The sequence below is a fragment of the Phocoena phocoena genome, chromosome 10 (assembly GCF_963924675.1).
Source record: "Phocoena phocoena chromosome 10, mPhoPho1.1, whole genome shotgun sequence".
NCBI lineage: Eukaryota > Metazoa > Chordata > Mammalia > Artiodactyla > Phocoenidae > Phocoena > Phocoena phocoena.
This window is the reverse complement of record NC_089228.1, coordinates 40,346,023-40,367,972: the sequence shown is the minus strand read 5'-3', so window position 1 is coordinate 40,367,972 and position 21,950 is coordinate 40,346,023. Positions and strand designations below refer to the sequence as shown.

The 21,950-nt window shown below is 45.7% G+C and overlaps 1 protein-coding gene and 2 non-coding genes across 3 annotated transcripts in view; 1 reads left to right on the top strand and 2 right to left on the bottom strand.

Annotated features, from left to right (window-relative positions):
* Nucleotides 1-21,950, top strand: part of PTPN23 (protein tyrosine phosphatase non-receptor type 23) — a 37,741-nt gene that overhangs the window by 11,412 nt on the left and 4,379 nt on the right. The window contains exons 3-15 of the mRNA XM_065885110.1: nt 17,810-17,937; nt 18,174-18,250; nt 18,875-18,924; nt 19,077-19,208; nt 19,451-19,531; nt 19,626-19,757; nt 19,842-19,889; nt 20,311-20,367; nt 20,495-20,553; nt 20,703-20,782; nt 20,897-21,011; nt 21,106-21,171; nt 21,543-21,688. Coding sequence (XP_065741182.1) covers nt 17,810-17,937; nt 18,174-18,250; nt 18,875-18,924; nt 19,077-19,208; nt 19,451-19,531; nt 19,626-19,757; nt 19,842-19,889; nt 20,311-20,367; nt 20,495-20,553; nt 20,703-20,782; nt 20,897-21,011; nt 21,106-21,171; nt 21,543-21,688 — 1,171 coding nt within the window. The remainder of the gene's footprint in view (nt 1-17,809; nt 17,938-18,173; nt 18,251-18,874; nt 18,925-19,076; nt 19,209-19,450; nt 19,532-19,625; nt 19,758-19,841; nt 19,890-20,310; nt 20,368-20,494; nt 20,554-20,702; nt 20,783-20,896; nt 21,012-21,105; nt 21,172-21,542; nt 21,689-21,950) is intronic.
* On the bottom strand, nt 2,544-2,669 carry LOC136130107 (U6atac minor spliceosomal RNA). Its single transcript, XR_010656306.1, has one exon. It is a non-coding gene; the product is annotated as a U6atac minor spliceosomal RNA (small nuclear RNA).
* Nucleotides 8,050-8,153, bottom strand: LOC136130128 (U6 spliceosomal RNA). The gene has a single exon (XR_010656320.1). It is a non-coding gene; the product is annotated as a U6 spliceosomal RNA (small nuclear RNA).

The following is a 21,950-nucleotide window of genomic DNA, read 5'->3' as shown; positions in this document are numbered from 1 at the left end:
TTTATGTCAAAAAGTGTTCTGCCTATGTTTTCCTCTAAGAGTTTTATAGTGTCCGGCCTTACATTCAGGTCTTTAATACATTTTTAAAAATTAATTAATTAATTTTTGGCTGCATCAGGTCTTTGTTGCTGCGCGCGGGCTTTCTCTAGTTGCGGCGAGCAGGGGCTACTCTTTGTTGTGGTGCGTGAGCTTCTCATTGCGGTGGCTTCTCTTGTGGCGGAGCACAGGCTGTAGGCACGTGGGCTTCAGTAGTTGTGGCTCGCGAGCTCTAGGGCGCAGCCTCAGTAGTTGTGGTGCACGGACTTAGTTGCTCCATGGCATGTGGGATCTTCCCAGACCAGGGCTTGAACTCATGTCCCCTGCATTGGCAGGTGGATTCTTAACCACTGCACCACCAGGGAAGCCCCTTTAATACATTTTGAGTTTATTTTTGTGTATGGTGTTAGGGAGCGTTCTAATTTTATTCTTTTGCATGTAGCTGTCCAGTTTTCCCAGCAGTTCCGACACATTTATTGAAGAGACTGTCTTTTCTCCATTGTATATTTTTGCCTCCTTTGTCATAGATTAGGAGACCATAGGTGTGTGGGTTTATCACTGGGCTTTCTATCCTGTTCCATTGATCTGTATTTCTGTTTTTGTGTCAGTACCATACTGTTTTGATTACTGTAGCTTTGTAGTATAGTCTGAAGTCAGGGAGCCTGATTCCTCCAGCTCTGTTTTTCTTTCTCAAGATTGCTTTGGGTATTTGGGGTCTTTTGTGTTTCCATACAAATTGTAAAATTTTTTGTTCTAGGGACTTCCCTCGCAGTCCAGTGGTTAAGACGTCGCCTTCCAATGCAGGGGGTGTGGGTTTGATCCCCAGTTGGGGAGCTAGGATCCCACATGCCTCATGGCCAAAAAAACCAAAGACATAAAACAGAAGCAATATTGTAACAAATTCAATAAAGACTTTAAAAATGGTCCACATCAAAAAAAAAAACTTAAAAAAAATTTTTTTTTCCTAATTCTGTGAAAAATGCCATTGGTAATTTGATAGGGATTGCATTAAATCTGTAAATTGTTTTGGGTAGTATAGTCATTTTCACAGTATTGATTTTTCCAATCCAAGGACATGGTATATCTCTCTATCTGTTTGTGTCATATTTAATTTCTTTCATCAGTATCTTATCGTTTTCTGAGTACAGGTCTTTTGCCTCCTTAGGTAGGTTTATTCCTAGGTATTTTGTTCTTTTTGTTGTGATGGTAAATGGGATCGTTTCCTTGATTAATCTTTCTGATCTTTTGTTGTTAGTATATAGAAATGCAACAGATTTCTGTGTATTAATTTTGTATCCTGCAATTTTACGAATTCATTGATGACCTCTAGTAGTTTTCTGGTGACATCTTTAGGATTTTCTGTGTATAGTATCATGTCATCTACAAACAGTTGACAGTTTTACTTCTTCTTTTCCAATTTGGATTCCTTTTATTTCTTCTTCTTCTCTGATCACCATGGCTAGGACTTCCATAACTATGTTGAATAAAAATGGCAAGAGTGAGCATCCATGTCTTGTTCCTGATCTTAGAGGAAATGTTTTCAGCTTTTCACCATTGAGTTTGATGTTAGGTATAGATTTGTCATATATGGCCTTTATTATGTTGAGGTGTGTTCCCTGTATATCTACTTTCTGGACACTTTCTGGATGGTGGCCTTATAGAATGAGTTTGGGAGTGTTCCTTCCTCTGCAATTTTTTGGAATAGTTTTAGGACAGGTATTAACTCTTTTCTCTAGATGTTTGATAGAATTTGCCTGTGAAGCCATCTGGTCCTGGACTTTTGTTTGTTGGGAGTTTTTAAATCACAGTTTCAATTTCAGTACTTGTGATTGGTCTGTTCATATTTTCTCATTCTTCCTGGTTCAGTCTTGGAAGATTGTACCTTTCTAAGAATTTGTCCATTTCTTCTATGTTTCCATTTTATTGGCATATAGCTGCCTGTAGTAGTCGCTTGTGATTCTTTGTATTGGGTTGGCCAAAAAGTTCATTTGGTTACCGAATACATTGTTGAATACAGTTCTTGGTGAAAATGAAAAGTGTGTCTTTTATTTTTACTTAAAACCGAACAAATTTTTTGGCCAACCCAATATTTCTGTGCTGTCAGTTGTAACTTAGTTTTCATTTCTAATTTTACTGATTTGAGCCCTGTCCCTGTTTTTCTTGATGAAACTAGCTAAAGGTTTATCAATTTTGTTTATCTTTTCAAAGAACCAGCTTTTAGTTTCTTTGATCTTTTCTATTGTTCTCTCCATCTCTATTTCATTTATTTCTGCTGTGGTCTTTATGATTTCGTTCCTTCTACTAACTTCTGGTTTTGTTTGTTCTTCTTTCTCTAGTTACTTTAGGTGTAAGGATAGGTTGTTTGAGATTTTTCTTGTTTCCTGAGGTAAGATTGTATTGCTATAAACTTCCCTCTTAGAATTGCTTTTGCTGTGTCCCATAGGTTTTGGATCATTGTGCTTTCATTTTCATTTTTCTCTAGGTATTTTTTTTTTTTTTTTTTTTTTTAAAAACAGTGGTTAGATGCCACGAAGTAAGTGGCAATGCCTTAACCGTATGCGTGTTGTTAGACCCGAAGGTCTCTTCCATCCTTGTCAAGGGGAGTGCTAACCTTCTCTCCTTTCATACAACACTTCTCTAGGTATTTTTTGATTCCCTCTTTGATTTATTCAGTGATCCATTGATGGTTTAGTACCATATTATTTGCCTCCATGTGTTTGTGTTTTTTATCATTTTTCCCTTGTAGTTGATTTCTAATCTCAGTCTTGTGGCCAGAGAAGATGCTTGATATGATTTAATTTTCTTAACTTTACTAAGGCTTGCTTTGTGGCCCAGCATGTGATCAGTCTTGGAGAATGTTCCATGTGCACTTGAAAAGAATCTGTATTCTGCTGCTTTTGGATGGAATGCACTATAAATATCAATTAAGTTCATCTGGTCTGATGTGTCTTAAGGACTGTGTTTCCTTATTGACTTTCTGTCTGGATGATCTGTCCCTTGATGAAAGTGGGGTGTTAAAGTCCCCCACTATTACTGTGTTACTGTTGCTTTCTCCTTTTATGGCTGTTAGTATTTGCCTTATATATTGATGTGCTCCTGTGTTGGGTGCATATATATTTACAATTGTTATATCTTCTTTTTGGATTGATCCCTCGATCATTATGTAGTGTCCTTCTTTGTCTCTTGTAACACTCTTTATTTTAAAGTTTATTTTATCTGATATGAGTATAGTAAGTCCCCTACATATGAACGAGTTCTGTTCCAAGAGTGTGTTCGTAAGTCCCATTTTGTTTGTAAGTCTAACAGAGTTAGCCTAGGTACCCAGCTAACACAGTCAGCTATATAGTACTGTACTGTATTAGGTTTATAATACTTTTCACACAAATAATACATAAACAAACAAAACACTGTTAATCTTACAGTCCAGTACCTTGAAAAGTACAGTAATACAGTACAACAGCTGGCATACAGGAGCTGGCACTGAGTGAACAGGCAAGAAGAGTTACTGACTGGAGGAGGGAGAGGAGGTGGGAGATGGTAGGGCTGATGGATCATCAGCAATAGGAGATGGAGGGCAAGCTGTAGTTTCACTCACGCCTGAAGTTGATGGCACAGGTTCTGATTCCTTCAATTCCATCTGCCCTCTTGAAAAAAATGTTCCAGTGATGTTTGGGTAGTACTGTACCAGCTACACCACCGCTGCATTTATGCTTGCTTCCGGACATCCTGGGCTGGAAATAAAGATACTCTACTACTGTACTCTATACAGTACTGTACAGTAAAGTGCACAAAAACACAGCCACCTGTAGAGGATGCACACACGTGACAATGTACGCCAAACACATGAACTGACTTACATGATTAGACATGAGAATGCACGTTCACGTCTTTGAAAGTTTGCAACTTGCAGGTTTGTAGGGGACTTACTGTATTGCTACTCCAGCTTTCTTTTGATTTCCATTTGCATGGAATACCTTTTTCTGTATCATCATTTTCAGTCTGTATGTGTCCCTAGATCTGAAGTGGGTCTCTTGTAGACAGCATATAAATGGGTCTTGTTTTTGTATCCATTTAAGCAGTCTGTGTCTTTTGGTTGGAGCATTTAATCTGTTTATGTTTAAGGTAATTATCGATATTATGTTCTTATTGCCATTTTGTTAATTGTTTTGGATTTGTTGTTTTTTAATTAATTAATTTTTGGCTGTGTTGGGTCTTCGTTGTTGTGCGTGGGTTTTATCTAGTTGTGGTGAGCGGGGGCTACTCTTCACTGCTGTGCGTGGGCTTCTCATTGTCGTGGCTTCTCTTGTTGCGGAGCACGGGCTCTAAGCGCGCAGGCTTCAGTAGTTGTGGCACATGGGCTCAGTAGTTGTGGCTTGCAGGCTCTAGAGCTCAGGCCCAGTATTTGTGGCGCACGGGCTTAGTTACTCCACGGCATGTGGGATCTTCCCAGGCCAGGGCTCGAACCCGTGTCCCCTGCATTGGCAGGTGGATTCTTAACCACTGTGCCACCAGGGAAGCCCCTTTGATTTGTTTTTGTAAGTCTTTTTTCTACCCTTTTGTTCTCTTGTGATTTGATGACTGACTGTAGTGTTTTATTTGGATTCCTTCTTTTTTGTGTGTGTGTATCTATTATAGATTTTCAGTTTGCAGTTACCATGAGGTGTTTTTTTTTAATAAATTTATTTTTAAAAATTTTTGGCTGCATTGGGTCTTCATTGCTGCACGCTGTCTTTCTCTAGTTGTGGCAAGCAGGCTTCTCATTGTGGTGGCTTCTCTTGTTGCGGAGCACGGGCTCTGGGCCCTCAGGCTTCAGTAGTTGTGGCACATGGTCTCAGTAGTTGTGGCTTGCGGGCTCTAGAGCAAGGCTCAGTAGTTGTGGTGCACGGGCTTAGTTGCTCTGTGGCATGTGGGATCTTCCAGGACCAGGGTTCAAACCCACGTTCCCTGCTTTGGCAGGCGGATTCTTAATCACTGCACCACCAGGGAAGTTCATAAATAACTTTTATTATGTCGAGTTATATTCCCTCTATACCCACTTTTGTAAGGGTTTTTATCATGAATGGATGTTGAATTTTATAAAATTCTTTTTCTGTATCTTTTGAGATGATCATGTAGCTTCTGTCATTTCTGCCCCTCACCCCCCCGTTTTGTTTTTTTTGGCCATGCCATGTGGCACATGGGATCTTAGTTCCCTGACCACGGATTGTACCCATGCCCCCTGCAGTGGAAGCATGGAGTCTTAACCACTGGGCCACCAGGAAAGTCCTGGTTTCTGTCCTTTCTTTTGTTAATGTGGTGTATCACATTGATTGACTTGTGTATGTTGAACCATCTTTGTGACCCTGGGATGAATCCAACTTGATTGTGGTGTATGACCTGTTTTATGTATTCTTGGATTTGGTTTGAGAATTTTTGTGTCTATATTCATCAAAGATATTGACCTGTAATTTTCTTTTTTGGTAGTGTCTTTGGTTTTGGTATCAGGGTGTGTGTTGGGTCTTCGTTTCTGTGCATGGGCTTTCTCTAGTTGCAGCAAGCGGGGGCCACTCTTCATTGCAGTGCACGGGCCTCTCACTGTTGCGGCCTCTCGTGTTGTGGAGCACAGGCTCCAGACACACAGGATCAGTAGATGTGGCTCACGGGCCTAGTTGCTCCGTGGCATGTGGGATCTTCCCAGACCAGGGCTCGAACCCATGTCCCCTGCATTGGCCGGCAAATTGTCAACCACTGCACCACCAGGGAAGCCCATTCATTCAGTTTTGATGGGCTGTATGTTTCTAGAAAGTTGTCCATTTCTTTGAGGTTGTCAAATTCGTTGGCCTATAATTATTCATAGTATTCTCTTATGGTTTTTTGTATTTCTGCAGTATCTGTTGTGATTTCTTCTCTTTCATTTCTTATTTTGTTTGTGTCTTCTCTCTTTTCTTCTTGGTGAGCCTGGCTAGAGGTTTGTCAATCTTGTTTACCCTTTCAAAAAACCAGCTCTTGGTTTTATTGATTTTTTTGTCTTGTTCTTTTATCTCTATTTTATTTATTTCCTCTCTGATCTTTATTATCTCCTTCCTTCTGCTGACTTTCAGTTTTGTTTGTACTTCTTTTTCTAATTCTTTTAGGTGGTAGGCTAGGTTGTTTATTTGAGATTTTTCTTAAAGAAGGCCTGTATTGCTATGAACTTCCCTCTAAGAACTGCATCTAAGAACTGCATCCCAGAGATATTTATGGTTGTGTTTTCATTGTCATTTGCCTCAAGGTTTTTGGGTTTTTTTTGTTTGTGGTATGCAGGCCTCTCACTGTTGTGGCCTTTCCCGTTGTGGAGCACAGGCTCCAGACTCGCAGGGTCAGCGGCTATGGCTCACGGGCCCAGCTGCTCTGAGGCATGTGGGATCTTCCCGGACCGGGGCAGGAACCTGTGTCCCCTGCATTGGCAGGCAGACTCTCAACCACTGCGCCACCAGGGAAGCCCTGCCTCAAGGTATTTTTTAATTTCTTTGATTTTTCTTGTTGACCCTTTGGTTTTTTTAGTAGTATGTTGTTTAGTCTCCATGTAATTGGTTTTTTCTTGTTTCTTTCTCTGTGGTTGATTTCTAGTTTCATGCTGTTGTGGTCAGAAAAGAGGCTTGAAATAATTTCTATACTATTAAATTTGTTGAGGCTTGTTTTGTGCCCTAGTATGTGGTCAGTCCTACAGAATGTTCCATGTGCACTTGAAAAGAATGTGTATTCTGGGTTTTTTTGGATGTAATGTCCTGAAGATATCAATTAAGTTTAACTTTTCTATTGTATTATTTAGGATCTTTGTTGCCTTATTGATTTTCTGTCTCAAAGATCTGTCCATTGATGTGAGTGGGGTTTTATTTATTTGGGTGTTCCTGTGTTGGGTGCATATATGTTGACAAGTGAAATATCCTCTCCTTGTGTTGATCTTTTTATCATTGTACAGTGTGCTTCTTTATCTTTCTTTATAGCCTTTGTTTTAAAGTCTATTTTGTCTGATATGTGTATTGTGACCCCTGCTTTCTTGTCATTTCCGTTTGCATGAAATGTCTTTTTCTATCCCCTCACTTTTAATCTGTGTGTGTCCTTTGCCCCAAAGTGGGTCTCTTGTAGGCAGCATATTGTAGGCTCTTATTTTTTTAATCCAGTCTGCCACTCTGTATCTTTTGATTGGAGCATTTAGTCCATTGACATTTAAGGTAATTATTGATAAGTATGTATTTATTGCCATTTTAAACCTTGTTTTCCCATTGATTTTTTTTATTTCTATTTTTATTATATATTTTTTTACATCTTTATTGGAGTATAATTGCTTTACAATGGTGTGTTAGTTTCTGCTTTATAACAAAGTGAATCAGCTATACATATACATATACCCTCATATCTCCTCCCTCTTTGCTCTCCCTCCCACCCTCCCTATCCCATCCCTCTACGTGGTCACAGAGCACCAAGCTGATCTCCCTGTGCTATGTGGCTGCTTCCCACTAGCTATCTATTTTACATTTGGTGGTGTATATATAAGTCCATGCCACTCTCTCACTTTGTCCCAACTTACCCTTCCTCCTCCCCGTGCCCTCAAGTCCATTCTCTACATCTGCGTCTTTATTCCTGTCCTGCCCCTAGGTTCTTCATAACTTTTTTTAAAATTCCATATATATATGTTAGCATGTGGTATTTGTTTTCCTCTTTCTGATTTACTTCACTCTGTATGACAGACTCTAGGTCCATCCACCTCACTACAAATAACTCAATTTCATTTCTTTTTACGGCTGAGTAATATTCCATTGTATATATGTGCCACATCTTCTTTATCCATTCATCTGTTGATGGACACTTAGGTTGCTTCCATGTCCTGGCTATTGTAAATAAAGCTGCAGTGAACATTGTGGTACATGACTCTTTGAATTATGGTTTTCTCAGGATATATGCCCGGTAGTGGGATTGCTGGGTCGTATGGTAGTTCTATTTTTTGTTTTTTAGGGAACCTCCATACTGTTCTCCATAGTGGCTGTATCAAAAAAATATATAGAACGCTTCATGAATTTGCGTGTCATCCTTGTGCAGGGGCTGTGCTAATCTTCTCTGTATTGTTCCAATTTTAGTATATGGCTGCCGAAGCGAGCACTCCCGTTGATTTTGTATTTCTTCTTTGTCCCTTTCTTTTTTCTTTTGTGGTTTGATGATTTTCTTTTGTATTACGCTTATCTTCTCTTCTTTTTGTTTTTCTGTGAATCTGTTGTATGTGGTTGCCCTGTTTTTCAAGTATGTTAACTCCTTCCTATATCTACTTGCTTTAGACTGGTAGTCAAATAGGCTCAAACACCTTATAGTAAAAAAAATCTACATTTTCTTACTCTCCTCTCCGACATTTAATGATTTTGATGTCCTCTTTTGCATCTTCATGTTTATCCTTTTGCTATTCATTGTGGTTATCATTGCTTTCACAAAAATTTTTTTACTATTTTAAAAATCTGTGTACTTTCTTGTTTAAATGATTTACTTTCCAATTATGATTTTCTCTTTCCTGTAGATTCTTACTGCTTTTCGTATTTATTTATTTTTTGGCTGTGCCATGCAGCCTGTGGGATCTTACTTTACTGACCCTGGATCAAACACAGGCCCCCTGCAGTGGCAGCACAGAGTCCTAACCACTGGACTGCCAGGGAATTCCCTCTACTTTTCTACTTAGAGAAGACCTTACAATATTTCCTTTAGGATAGGTTTAGTATTGCTGTATTCTTTTACTTTTTGCTATCTGAGAAATTCTTTATCTCTCTTTCTGTTCTAAATGGTAATCTTGCTGGGTAGAGTATCCTAGGTTGCAGATTTTTCCATTTTGGGACTTTGAATATATCTTGCCACTCCCTTCTAGCCTGCAGCATTTCTGTAGAGAAATCAGCTGATAACCTTATGGTGGTTCCCTTGTAATTAATTCTTTGTTTTTCTCTTGTTGCCTTTAGAATCTTCTCTTCATCTTTAACTTTTTTTAATATGTCTTGGTGTAGGTCTGTTTAGGTTTATCTTGTTAAGAGCCCTCTGTGCTTCCTGTATCTGGATATGTTTCCTTCTTTAGGTTTGGGAAGTTTTCAGCCATAATTTCTTCAAACGCAGTTTCATTACCTTTTTCTCTTTCTTCTTCTTCTGGGATCCCTATTATGCATAGATTGGCCCACTTTATGTTATCCCATAGGTCTCATATTGCTTTCATTTTTTGTCATTTGGGTTTCTGTCTGCTGTTCTAATTGGGTGATTTCCATTATTCTGTCTTCTAGATCACTTATTTGTTCTGTATTATTCATTCCTCTGTTCATAGCCTTTGGTCCAGCTTTCATCTCTTCAAATGAATTCACTAATTTTTCTTGGCTCCTCCTTATAATTTCTAGTTCCTTTTTATAGTAGTCTGCATTTCTGTTGACAGCTTTTCTCAATTCCTTCAGTATTTTCATTATCTCCTTTTTAATTTTTATTTTTTTATTTTTTTGCGGTATGCGGGCCTCTCATTGTTGTGGCCTCTCCTGTTGCGGAGCACAGGCTCCAGATGCGCAGGCTCAATGGCCATGGCTCACAGGTCCAGTCGCTCCACGGCATGTGGGATCTTCCTGGACCAGGGCACGAACCCATGTCCCCTGCATCGGCAGGCGGACTCTCAACCACTGCACCACCAGGGAAGCCCTCCTTTTTTATTTTTGTTTAGTTCTGGCTGCATTGGGTCTTCGTTGCTGTGTGGGCTTTCTCTAGTTGTGGCAAGTGGGGGCTACTCTTTGTTGTGGTGTGCGGGCTTCTCATTGCAGTGGCTTCTCTTGTTGCGGAGCATGGGCTCTAGCTGCATGAGCTTCAGTAGTTGTGGCGCATGGGCTCAGTAGTTGTGGCTCACGGGCTCTAGAGCGCAGGCTCAGTAGTTGTGGTGCACGGGCTTAGCTGCTCTGCGGCATGTGGAATTTTCCCTGTGTCCCCTGCATTGGCAGGCAGATTCTTAAGCACTGTGCCACAAGAGAAGTCCCTCATTATCTCCTTTTTGAACTTGGTGTCTATTAGACTGAAGAGGTCTGCTTCATTGTTTGTTCTTCAGGGGTATTCTCTTGATCTTTTAATTGGGAGTGGTTCCTCTGCTTCTTCATTTTACTTATATTTCTCTTGCTGAACGAGTTGAGGAGAAACAATTATCTACTGTGGTCTTGGAGGGCTATTTTTATGTGGAAACATCCCTGTGTAGCCTGTGTGGGCTTAATATTTTTGGATGTGAGGGCTGTTTTTAGTATGGATGCCTGCCACCTCTTTCCTCACTGTATGCTGGCTATCATCCCCTTGATAGGAGGTGTGACTGATGTGCTGACCAGAGCCAGCACTGGATATTGAGCAGGGCCTCCTCTTTGCTCTATGGTTTTCACTGCCTTGTCCGGGGCAGGGTGTGCTCCCCAGTTGTTGGAGTAGCAGCCCCCAGATCCGTTTCTGAGTTGCATTTCTGGTATGTGGTGCAAGGTAGGTTGGATTGGGGTGCTCCCACTGGGAGAGGAGCCATTGAGTACTCCTCCCCCTCCTGAGCTGTTCACCTGTGAGTGTGCTCCATTGTGTCACCTTTCAGCTATTGTGCAGACTCTCAGAGTACACTGTTACTGGCACTGCCCTCGGCCCCACCTCAACCGTAGGTATGCTGGCAGTCCTCCCTGGTACCTCTCAGGCTTTGTTTTCACAATGCCACCAGCGCAGATCCACAGAAGTCAGGTCCCAAGACTGCAGTACTCGTGCACCTGGACCTTCTATGGGTGCTATGGAGGCAGCTCAGACCCTGGCTCAGCCCAGCCGCCTGGTGTACATGCCCACAATGCCCACAGCTGCTAAGGCCAGACCTGTCCCAGCCATGGGAGCACCAGTTTTCTGTTCAGATGTTCTGCAGGCACTGAATATACAAAGCTGGCAGCGGAGGTGTAAATCTGCAGTTCGTTCAGCCACAGGGAGAGATTTCATCTCTGCTTCCTAAGTCACACGGCCCGTGGGGCTCAGCTGTGATTTCAGCCCCACCTCTGTGTGTGGGCAACCCACTGGTGTCTGCGCCCAGGGCTACTGAAGCAGTGGCTGGAACTTGTGAGCCTGCCCAGGTGGGAGGGAACTGAGGTGGCAGCTGGAGTGCATTGGCCTGCCCAGGCAGAAGGGAGCTGGGGCAGCGGCCAGAGCCTATGGAGGTAGGAGCTGGTGGGTGGGGAAAGAGGCTGCAATGGTGGCCCCATCTCTCCCTTCCTGCGCCACATAACAATGGCACTTCGCTTCTGTGGCAGCCTGGGCTTCTTCCATGAACACTCCTGGTCGCTGTGCTCCACACTCCAGCCCCTTTAGGCTGTCTCCATGCAGCCAACAGCAGTCCTCTCCCCGGGTCTGTCCTCTAAACCCCACGTTCCAGCACCCAGCCCCTGCCCATACCAGCAAAGGTGCTTCTAAGGCTGGGATGCACAGGGCAGTGGCACGGCCCATTTGTGTAATCTCTGGCTGTCCTTCCTGCCACTAACTGGTTGTTGCTTTCTCTGAGCCTTGGAAGCTTCTTTTCTGTCCCTGCTGATCTTTCCTCTGGTGAGGGGACTTCCCAGGGTGTGGGAACCTCTCTCCTTCAGCTCCCTCCTAGGGGTGCAGGACCCATCTGCTTCCTCTTTATTTTTTTTTCCTTTTGCCGTACCCAGTTACGTGGCGATCTTTCTTGTCCTTTCAGGTGTTTGAGGTCTTCTGCTAGTGTTCAGTAGGTGTTGTGTGAGAATTGTTCCATCTGTAAACGTATTCTTGATGTATTTGTGGGAAGAGATACGTTCCATGTCCTACTACTCCACCATCTTGATTCTGATCCCCTTTATCCATTTTTGTTTTGGCTGTGTTGGGTCTTCGTTGCTGTGCATGGACTTTCTCTAGTTGTGGTGCGTGGGCTTCTCATTGCAGTGGCTTCTCTTATTGCAGAACATGGGCTCCAGGCGCGTGGGCTTCAGTAGTTGTGGCACGTGGGCTCAGTAGTTGTGGCTCTCGGGCTCTAGAGCACAGGCTCTGTAGTTGTGGTGCATGGGCTTGGTTGCTCCGCGGCATGTAGGATCTTCCCAGACCAGGGATCGAACCCGTGTCCCCTGCATTGGCAGGCAGATTCTTAACCACTGCGCTACCAGGGAAGTCCCTTTTTATCCATTTTTGAATCGAGTTTCTGTTGTTAAGTTGTAGGAGTTCTTCATATATTCTGGATATTAACCACTTATCAGATATATGATTTGCAAGTATTTTCTTCCATTCCATGGGTTGCCTTTTTACTTTGTTGATTGTGTCCTTTTGATGCTCAGAAGTTTTAAATTTTGATGTAGTCCAGTTTACAATTTTTTTGTTGTTGCTTGTGCTCTTCAAGTCACATCCAAGAAATCATTGCCAAATTCAATGCCACGAAGATTTTCCCTTTTATTTCTTCTAAGAGTTTTATAGTTTCAGCTCTTATATTTAGGTCTTTGGGCTTTTCATATATAGCCTTTATTATGTTGAAGTAGAGGAACTTACCTGCCTTTTAAAGAAGGTGACACTGTTCTTAAGAGGAAATTGTCAGAAAGGTGAATTATCTCATTTGCTACTCTGTTTGAAAGTAGTTAAAAACAACTGTTTCTATTTAAATAACAAAAGAGGATTTAAATAAAATTTTTATTTATAATTTCTAAGTGTAGGAGATTGTATCTTCCCCCCAAAGCAGGGATAATTAATTGGTATGTTTATATATGCTAAAGATATATTCTTTAAAGACTACTGTGTGTAAATTGAATTTTTAAAAACTATTAGCCTCTTATGTAGAAAACAAAAGGTGGAGTCACACACCAGTGTTATAATAATATTAGCTTATATAATTGCCCATGTACAGCGTACCTTTACTGGGATCTTGACTTCTTCATATGGCTTCAAGTTACTATCAGGTGTCCTTTTATTTCAGTCTATAGGACTCCTTTTAGCATTTCTTGTAGGGCAGATCTAGTGGTGGTGAATTCCCTCAGTTTTTGTTTAGATGGGAATGTCTTTTGATTTCTCCTCAGTTTTGCCAGATATAGGATTTTTGGTTGACAGTGTTTTTCTTTTAGCACTTGGAATATATCAACCTACTGCCTTCAGTTCTCCAAAGTTTCTGATGAGAAATCTGCTGATAATCCCATTGAGGATTCCTTGTATTTGATGAGTCACTTCTCTTGTGCTGCTTCCCAGGTTCTCTTTGTCTTTCAACAGTTTGATTATAATTTTTTCCTGGTGTGGGTCTCTGAGTTCATTTTACTTAAAGTTCATTAAGCTTCTTGGATGTTTATATTTCATGTCTTTAGTCAAATTTGGAAAATTTTTTGCCATTATTTCTTCACATATTCTCTCTGCCCCTTTCTCTCTTCTTCTGGGACTTCCACAATGTGTATGTTGATCTGTTTGATGGTGTCTCATGGGTCCCTTAGGCTCTGTTCACTTCAATAATTTTTCTTTCTGTTCCTTAGACTTGATAATTGCAGTTGTCCTAGACTTTTTTTAAAAAAAATATTTAGGCTGTGCCAGGTCTTAGTTGCCACTTGCGGACTCTTAGTTGTGGCATGTGGGCTTCTTAGTTGTGGCATGTGAACTCTTAGTTGTGGCTTGCATGCAGAATCTAGTTCCCCGACCAGGGATCAAACCCAGGCCCCCCGGCATTGAGAGCGCAGAGTCTTACCCACTGGACCACCAGGGAAGTCCCCTCAATTGTCCTTTGATTTCACTGATGGTTTCATTTACCTACTCAAATCTGCCTTTGAATCACTCTAGTGAATTTTTCAACTCAGTTATTGTACTTTACAGCTTCAGAATTTCTTTTTGGTTTCTTTTTAAGTTTTCTGTCTCGTTGATATTTCCATTTTGTTCTCTATGTCGTTTTCTTGACGTTTTTCCGCATCTTCCTTTAGTTCTTTGAGTATCTTTAAGACAGTTGTTTATCTAGTAGAGCTGTCATCACATCTTTTTCAGGAACAGTTTGTTTGTTTGTTTTTGTCCCTTTAAATGAGTCATATTTTCCTATTTCTTTATATGTCTTGTATTCTTGTTGAAAACCGGACATTTAAATCTAATGATGTGGTGACTCTGGAAATCAGAATCTCCCCTTTTCCCAGAGTTTGCTGTTTGTTTGTTTGGAATGTTGTAGGCTGTCTCTGTGCCAAGAATCAGTCTGAGGTGTGGACTTAAAGTCTTCTCAGGTCTTTTTTGAGCCTTTGCCTTCCCCTGGGTATGCATGATGACTGTCTAACTTCCTCTGAATATGTGGTTGCTTTTGAATCCAATAGTCCTCAATATCTGGCTCCCAAAAGGAGAAAAAGAGAAAAATGAAGGGATGAGGGGGGGAGAAGCACTGGTGCTTTAAATCCCCTTGAAGTCACTTCAGCCAGAGGGGGAGTGCAACAGCAGGGGGAGGTGTAACAACAGTGTCCGCCGCCTCTTTGCACCTCTGAGATCAGAAGCAGCGCGATCAGCCCTGATCAGAGCAGATCCCTGATATTTGGAGGACAGCGTCCTCATTGCCAACCCTGGCTCCCACAGGCTGTGTGCGCAAGCTGCTCCAGGAACACATGCAAGGCTGCCTGCACAGGGATGGGCACTGGGTAGCTGCGATTGTGCTAAGGGCTGAAATTCACCAAAATTTATCCAAACATTCCTCTGCACATTTGCAAGTCCTCAGTAGACTCCAGGAGTTCTAGAACAGTTACATCAGACAGATGCTGCCAGTGCATTTGTTGTCTATGTGGGGAGCCAGATTTCTGGTGCTTCCTACTCTGCTACCTTCCCAGAATACTCCGTGTAAATTAAATTTAAAAAAAAAAGATAATCTTAACCCCTCAGACTACCATTGCTTTGTGCACACAGGTGCACGTGCACACACAACACCCTCGAGGGAGCATTGTCACCCAGCTCCAAAGCCTCTTCTGAGGCAGGCAGCCTGCACACAGCAGTGGGCTGGAGAGAGCCAACCCCAAGAATGCTCCAGATCTGAGGCTGTTCCCAGCACAGACAGCTCACAGAAGGACATTGGGATAGTCACTTTCCCCTTCCTGGGGCTTGAGTTACTCATTGAAAGAGTGTGGGAGTTGGACTAGGTCAGTGTTTCTTCAGTGAAACCACAGAACAAACTTTCTTACATAGAACGCTGATAATAATTATTTCAGTGAAAAAAAAATTATCAGATCAAGAAAACTCCCAGATTCAGCAATGTATAAAGTGAAAATAAAATAGAGTAACTAAATGAACTATTACAGACGTTTTAGAACACTGGTCCAGTTTTTAGTGAATTACAGGAGATTTATGAAAGCACAGAGATGTAGAAAGCAGAGACAGCATAAGTCAAGTTAACCTTTTACCATAACTCATTGATTTGCAGTGGAAATGGAAGGTGGATATAATCTGGAAATCTGTAGGCAATTCTCTTTTCCTGATCTGGGCCTCAGTTTCCTCATCTGTAAAACTGGGCCTGAAGTAATTCTTTTTTTAAAATTTTATTTATTTATTTATTTTTATATTGAATTTTTGGCTGAGTTGGGTCTTCGTTGCTGTGCGCTGGGTTTCTCTAGTTATGGTGAGCGGGGGCTACTCTTTGTTGCGGTGCGCGGGCTTCTCATTGCGGTGGCTTCTCTTGTTGCAGAGCATGGGCTCTAGGCACGTGGGCTTCAGTAGTTGTGGCACGTGGGCTCGGTAGTTGTGGCTTGCGGGCTCTAGAGCGCACGCTCAGTAGATGTGGCACACGGGCTTAGTTGCTCCGCGGCATGTGGGATCTTCCCAGGCCAGGGCTCGAAACCGTGTCCCCTGCATTGGCAGGCGGATTCTTAACCACTGTGCCACCAGGGAAGCCCTGAAGTAATTCTTTAAGAAGACTTTTCAGTTACTCTGGAATAAATTTTTGGTTCTGTGATCACAGGGAATTAAACTGACAGAGGTGGTGAGGGGGTTGTTGGAGGGTGGGGGAGTGGGTGTGGTGTGGCGGCCGGGCTTGTTTTCAGACTCCCCTGTTCTGTTCTGCTCCTACCACATGCAGTTCCTCAGAGTGTGACAGGCCAGGGTGGGACAAGAAGCAGCTGCATTCTTGGTTGGATTAAAGGGTGCAGGTGAATCTCCATGACCTGGAGGGAGGGTTGCTTCCCTTGTTTCCCAAAGATGGTTTTAGGAAGTACAAAGACAAACATTTTTAAATTTTTTTGTATATTCTTTAGTATTTTAAAAATGTGTAGCTAGCACATCATACCTATTATTTTAGAGATGTTAACTGCTTAGGATGTGGCTCCACTTTAAAAAATGGAAAACGTTAAGTGCCATTTCATTATCGTGGAAGTATGATGGGGAGGGGAGTGGTAAGAATGACTATATGAGAAGCCTTGGCCTGTGGGATAGGCCCCTCGAGGTGGCACCTCAGCAGTATGGCTGTGACACGCCTTATCCTTGCAGTGGGCATTGTAGAGGGCAGAGAGGGAGCTTAGCATTCCTGTTGAAAGAGGAGACTGAGGCCCAGAGGGGAGATGGTCCCCCAAGACACTGCTGTGAAGTGGTGTTGAGTGGACCAGTGCTAGACTCTTCCTCCTCTGATGTCCCACAGGGTATCTGCATCCCTTCTGAGCATCCCAGACAGAAGGCTCAGAGCCCAGCTCTGGAGTGTCTTGTCCTAGAGGTTTTTTTTTTTTTTTTTTGGTTGGGGGGGGGACGGTGTGCTGAGCAGCATGCAGGATCTTAGTTCCCCCACCAGGGATGGAACCTGTGCCCCCAACCCCTGCATTGGGAGCGTGGAGTCTGAACCACTGCACCACCAGGGAAGTCCCCTAGAGGATTTCTTCTAGCTGGTGCCCAGTAGCTCTCTAGTGGGCCCCTCGGCTGCTGGAACCCTGGTGTGGGGCTCTCTGGTCGCTCCAGCAGGTGGGGTTAGGGTATGCACAGCGATTCTAGCCCCTCCACTCTTTGTGCACCTGCTTCTTGGAGGACATACTGTCTCTTCTTCCGTTTGTTTGAGCAGAGGGTTCACTTTGTTTTGTTTTTTCCCCAAATGGGACTAGCTTTATTGCTTACTATAAAAATTGAAAATTGTTCATATAAAAGAATACATAAGCACTATAAAGAATCAAATATGTCTCTGTATGCATGTATAGGATAAGATAAATTACTTAAACCCTACTATCCAGGGATAATCACTTAGCTGTCTAGATTTTTTTCTCTCTGTTTATATACCTAGTTGATATCAATTTCCATATGATTTTATAAAAATGAAATTATGTTGCTCATCTGTTACATGCTTTTTTCTCCCCAACAATAAATGTGTTATGGACGTCTTAACATATCAGTAGAGATCCTTGTCTTCAGTTTTCACGGCTGCAGAGTATTCTCTTTTGTGGGTAGCCTTGACATAATTTATTTAATCCTCTTTAATGGAAGTTTTGGTGGCATCCAGTATTTGGCCCTGTTAATGTGATAAATATCCTTGCATGCTCATCCAAGCATTTGCTTTTCTGGATTTCTTACTGTATATTTTTAGATACAGAACTGTGAGTCAAACATTAAGTACATTTAAATTTTTAATGCATGTTTTAAACTGCCTCCTGGAGAAGTGGGAATGATTCAGTCCAACAGTCCTGGCTGGTAGAATGGTTGTTGAATGACTACAGGTAGCTGCGGGCTTTCTTTGGGTCCCTTAGACTGTGCAGTCCCCCAGCCCCGATTATTTCCTGGGCATTTGTGGGTGGACAGCCCTGCCTGTCTTCTACTCCAAATGACAGGAGGCCTGCTTCTCCCATCCATCCCCCAGAATGCTGTTCGTGTTCCACGGGACTTTGAGGGCTGCAGTGTCCTCCGCAAGTACCTGGGCCAGCTCCACTACCTGCAGAGTCGGGTCCCCATGGGCTCAGGCCAGGAGGCCGCTGTTTCTGTCACCTGGTGAGAGCTGGCAGGGCTGGGGGGAGCCTGGAGGTTGCCTGGGACAGCCCGGGGGTGTCTGGGTGGTGGGGATGCCCCTCTTCCCCCGCCCCCCGCTTTCTTTTCCTTGCTACACAGCATGGGGAGTGGCTTGGTGTGGTCTCCCCAGGCTTCCCTCCCATCCGACACCACACTGGGGGTGGCGGGTCGCTTCACCAGCTCCTTCACTCGAAATGACTGGGGTGACCTGTCCACAGGACTGAGATCTTCTCAGGCAAGTCTGTGGCCCATGAAGACATCAAGTATGAGCAGGCCTGCATTCTCTACAACCTTGGTGAGCCACCTAACCCTTCCCCATGGCCCTACCTCCCAGCCCTGCCCACCCCACCCCACCTCAGCTCAGCAGGCCGCCACAAGGGCAGTGGGCTGATGGAAGGTAGACACCTGGATTCTGACCCTCCCCCTGCCTTCCCACAGCTCCGCTGGTGCCTCTCTTCTGGCCCACAGGGAGCCAGCCTGCTGGGGAGAGGCTCTGCCAGGCTGGCTGCCACATGGTGTTGCTAGTGTGCTCTGGCCCAGAGGGGTGGCCTCTCTCTTCTGACTGGACAGATCCCGGCCCCCCTTGTGGCTTGGGTTGCTTCCAGCAGGAGGAGAACAAGGCTGGCCTAGACTGGCCTTGCCGTCAACCCTGATGGCTCAGCCTCAGCCTGGGGAGCCCCGAGTCCTGTGTAGGCAATCCCTGAGGCTCTGAGACTGGACTTGTAGGCTGAGGGCTGTGGATGGCAGGAGCCCCTTCCCTTCCACCCCATCCCTGCCTGGTGCAGAGCCAGAGACCGAGACCCCATTTACTCCAGCTTTGGTGTCCTTGGACCAACTGCCCCAGACCCCTGTTGTCCTGATCATGGGTGACACCAGCAGCCCCAGGCTAGCCCTGACCCCGTGTTCTGTGCCTCCCCAGGGGCGCTGCACTCCATGCTGGGGGCCATGGACAAGCGCATGTCTGAGGAGGTGAGGAGGGTAGGGGCAGTGGGTGGGTCATAGGACAGAACCAGGGAGGGGTGCTGAGTGTTGTCAGCCTCCAGAGTGTGAATCCTGCCCGTGGAGTGGACACCGGCAGCTCTGCGGCTCTGCTTCTGGCATCCTCCCCTGTTCTCTCCCAGGGCATGAAGGTCTCCTGCACTCACTTCCAGTGCGCAGCAGGTGCCTTTGCCTACCTGCGCGAGCACTTCCCTCATGCCTACAGCGTTGACATGAGCCGGCAGATCCTCACTCTCAATGTCAACCTCATGCTGGTGAGGAGACGCCCTTGTTGGGGCCGAGTTGAATCCAGGGCCGGGCACGGTTAGGGCTGGATCCTAGAGGTCCTGTGCACATGGCAGTGAGGGACAAGCAGAGGCCTGGGCTTTGATCTTTTGAGCCCCAGGTGGATCAGGAGCAGGGCTGTGCTGCTTGGAGTGCGGGAGGCTGGGCGGAGAGGGCATCCGTGTGGTCTGTGCCGGTGAGGAATGGAGTGCATCTCCATCTGCTCTTCCAGGGCCAGGCTCAGGAGTGCCTTCTGGAGAAGTCCATGTTGGACAACAGGAAGAGCTTTCTGGTGGCTCGCATCAGTGCACAGGTAGGGACAGGGATAGACGGTGGCCCACAAGGGACTGATGCCAGGCTTTTGGTTTACTCCCGATCCCCAACTATAGCCCTGTCCTGGCTTCTAGGTGGTGGATTACTACAAGGAGGCGTGCCGGGCCTTGGAGAACCCCGATACCGCCTCACTGCTGGGCCGGATCCAGAAGGACTGGAAGAAGCTGGTACAGATGAAGATCTACTACTTTGCGGCTGTGGCTCATGTGAGGGCACCGTGGCCACCAGGGCTGGGCTGGGCTGAGTTGCCATAGCTCAGGAAGTAAGTAGTGACATCTCTTCTTTCCCAGTTGCACATGGGGAAGCAGGCTGAGGAGCAGCAGAAGTTCGGAGAGCGGGTGAGTGAGCCGTGGCAAGGAGGGGACTCTGGACTGGTCCTAGCCTTGTTAGTCAGATCCTCGTGGGGACCCTTCTTCTGTCTCTCACCCCCACATCCCTGGCTGCCCCCCTCCCCCCCCACCGCTGTAGACCTGGTGTTCCTCATGTGTTGTCCCATCTGTGCAGCCTTCATCCCCAGGGGACGGAGGAGGCGCAGCAGGCTCCCCTCAGGGGATGTTGGTGGGAGATGTAGGCTGTGGGGTGGAGCTGGAAGGTAGATGCTAAGCGTGGTGCTGTTGGCTGGGCTGGCGCGTGGCTACCTCCTCAGCTCCTTGTCTTCTGATGGGTCACCTGATGGCCACACAGGCTCGGTGGGGGTTGGGGTGGCAGAAGGAGTAGGGTCCAAGCAGGGAAGGACGGACTGGTCTCTGTCCCCCGCAGGTCGCATACTTCCAGAGTGCCCTGGACAAGCTCAATGAAGCCATCAAGCTGGCCAAGGTAAAGATGAGGAAGAGCCTGGCTGCCCCTCGGAGCCTGGGAAGACAAGGAGCAAGCCTGCTGGGGCTGAGGGGTGTCCTGGCACTGGCTGTGGTTGGCACTGAGCACCCCCATCCCTACCCTACAGGGCCAGCCTGACACTGTGCAAGACGCACTTCGCTTCACTATGGACGTCATTGGGGGAAAGTGAGTTTCTGGGGTTCGGGGTGGCCCTGGTTCCTTTTTGTTGGGAGGAAGCCACCAGGGCCAGAGAGTAGTGGCCCATGTGGGAGGCTAGGTCCTGGATCCCTGCTGATCACTCAAGACTCCCCATTCCTCCTTCTCCTGACCCCCAGATACAATTCTGCCAAGAAGGACAATGATTTCATCTACCACGAGGCTGTCCCAGCACTGGACACCCTTCAGCCTGTAAAAGGTCTGAAGCTGAGGGGAGGCCGAGGATCGGGGTAGGGGATGAAGATGGGACAGAAGAGAGGCAGTCGAGGTTCGAGTGGGCCTGGTCTCCACGATTCTTCCTCACCCCTCCCAGGTGCCCCCTTGGTGAAGCCCTTACCAGTGAACCCCACAGACCCAGCTGTTACGGGCCCTGACATCTTCACCAAACTGGTACCCATGGCTGCCCATGAAGCCTCGTCGCTGTACAGGTGGGCAGGATAGGCAGGCCCTATTAGCCCAGGGCGGGTTGGAATATCTCAGCAGACATGGGCGTCCAGCAAATTGCTGTCACTTCTCCTGCAGTGAGGAGAAGGCCAAGCTGCTTCGGGAGATGATGGCCAAGATTGAGGACAAGAATGAGGTCCTGGAGTAAGTGCAGGGCTTGGGTGGGAGGCATGGAGGGTACACACCAGACCTCTGTGGGGTCCCCAGTGCTGCCTGCGACAGGAAGAGGAGTAAATGAAAGGTCTGTTGGCACCAGCAGGCCTCCTGGCTGCGTCCTCCCTGCCCAGGGTCTTGTATGCTAGATTTGTAAGTTGAGAGTCACGCATCTTGAGAGGAGGATGTCCCACTGTTTTCAGCAGTGCCCTGGGCATGTTCTGTGGTGGCAGTTGGGATGCTGATTTGTTGTCTGCTAGGACCTCAGACCTTGCTTCAGTGGTGGGAGCTTGCCCTAGTGGGCTTCTTGTGTAGCTGAGGGGTTGAGCCAGCACCCATCTGGTCCCGTTGCCCCTCAACAGCCAGTTCATGGATTCAATGCAGCTGGATCCTGAGACCGTGGACAACCTTGATGCCTACAGCCACATCCCACCCCAGCTCATGGAGAAGTGCGCGGCTCTCAGCGTCCGGCCCGACACCGTCAGGAACCTCGTCCAGTCCATGCAAGGTGAGTGAGGAGGAGAAGAGCAGGTGGAGGGCGGGAGCGTGGGAGTCATCTGCTGCGGCCTGCTCTGTCCCTTGTTGACCGAGGATAGAGGCTTTCACCTCTCCCAGCACCCGTCAGAGCACCCGCTGCACACTTCAGTGAACTACCGCACCCTGTGTGCCCTCTGTCTGTCTCAGCCAGCACTGGGCTGTACACAAGCCTGACTGAGGGGGCGGTTCTGCCTCCTGGGGGTGGGCCAGATTGGATGCCTGGTCTGCCTGCC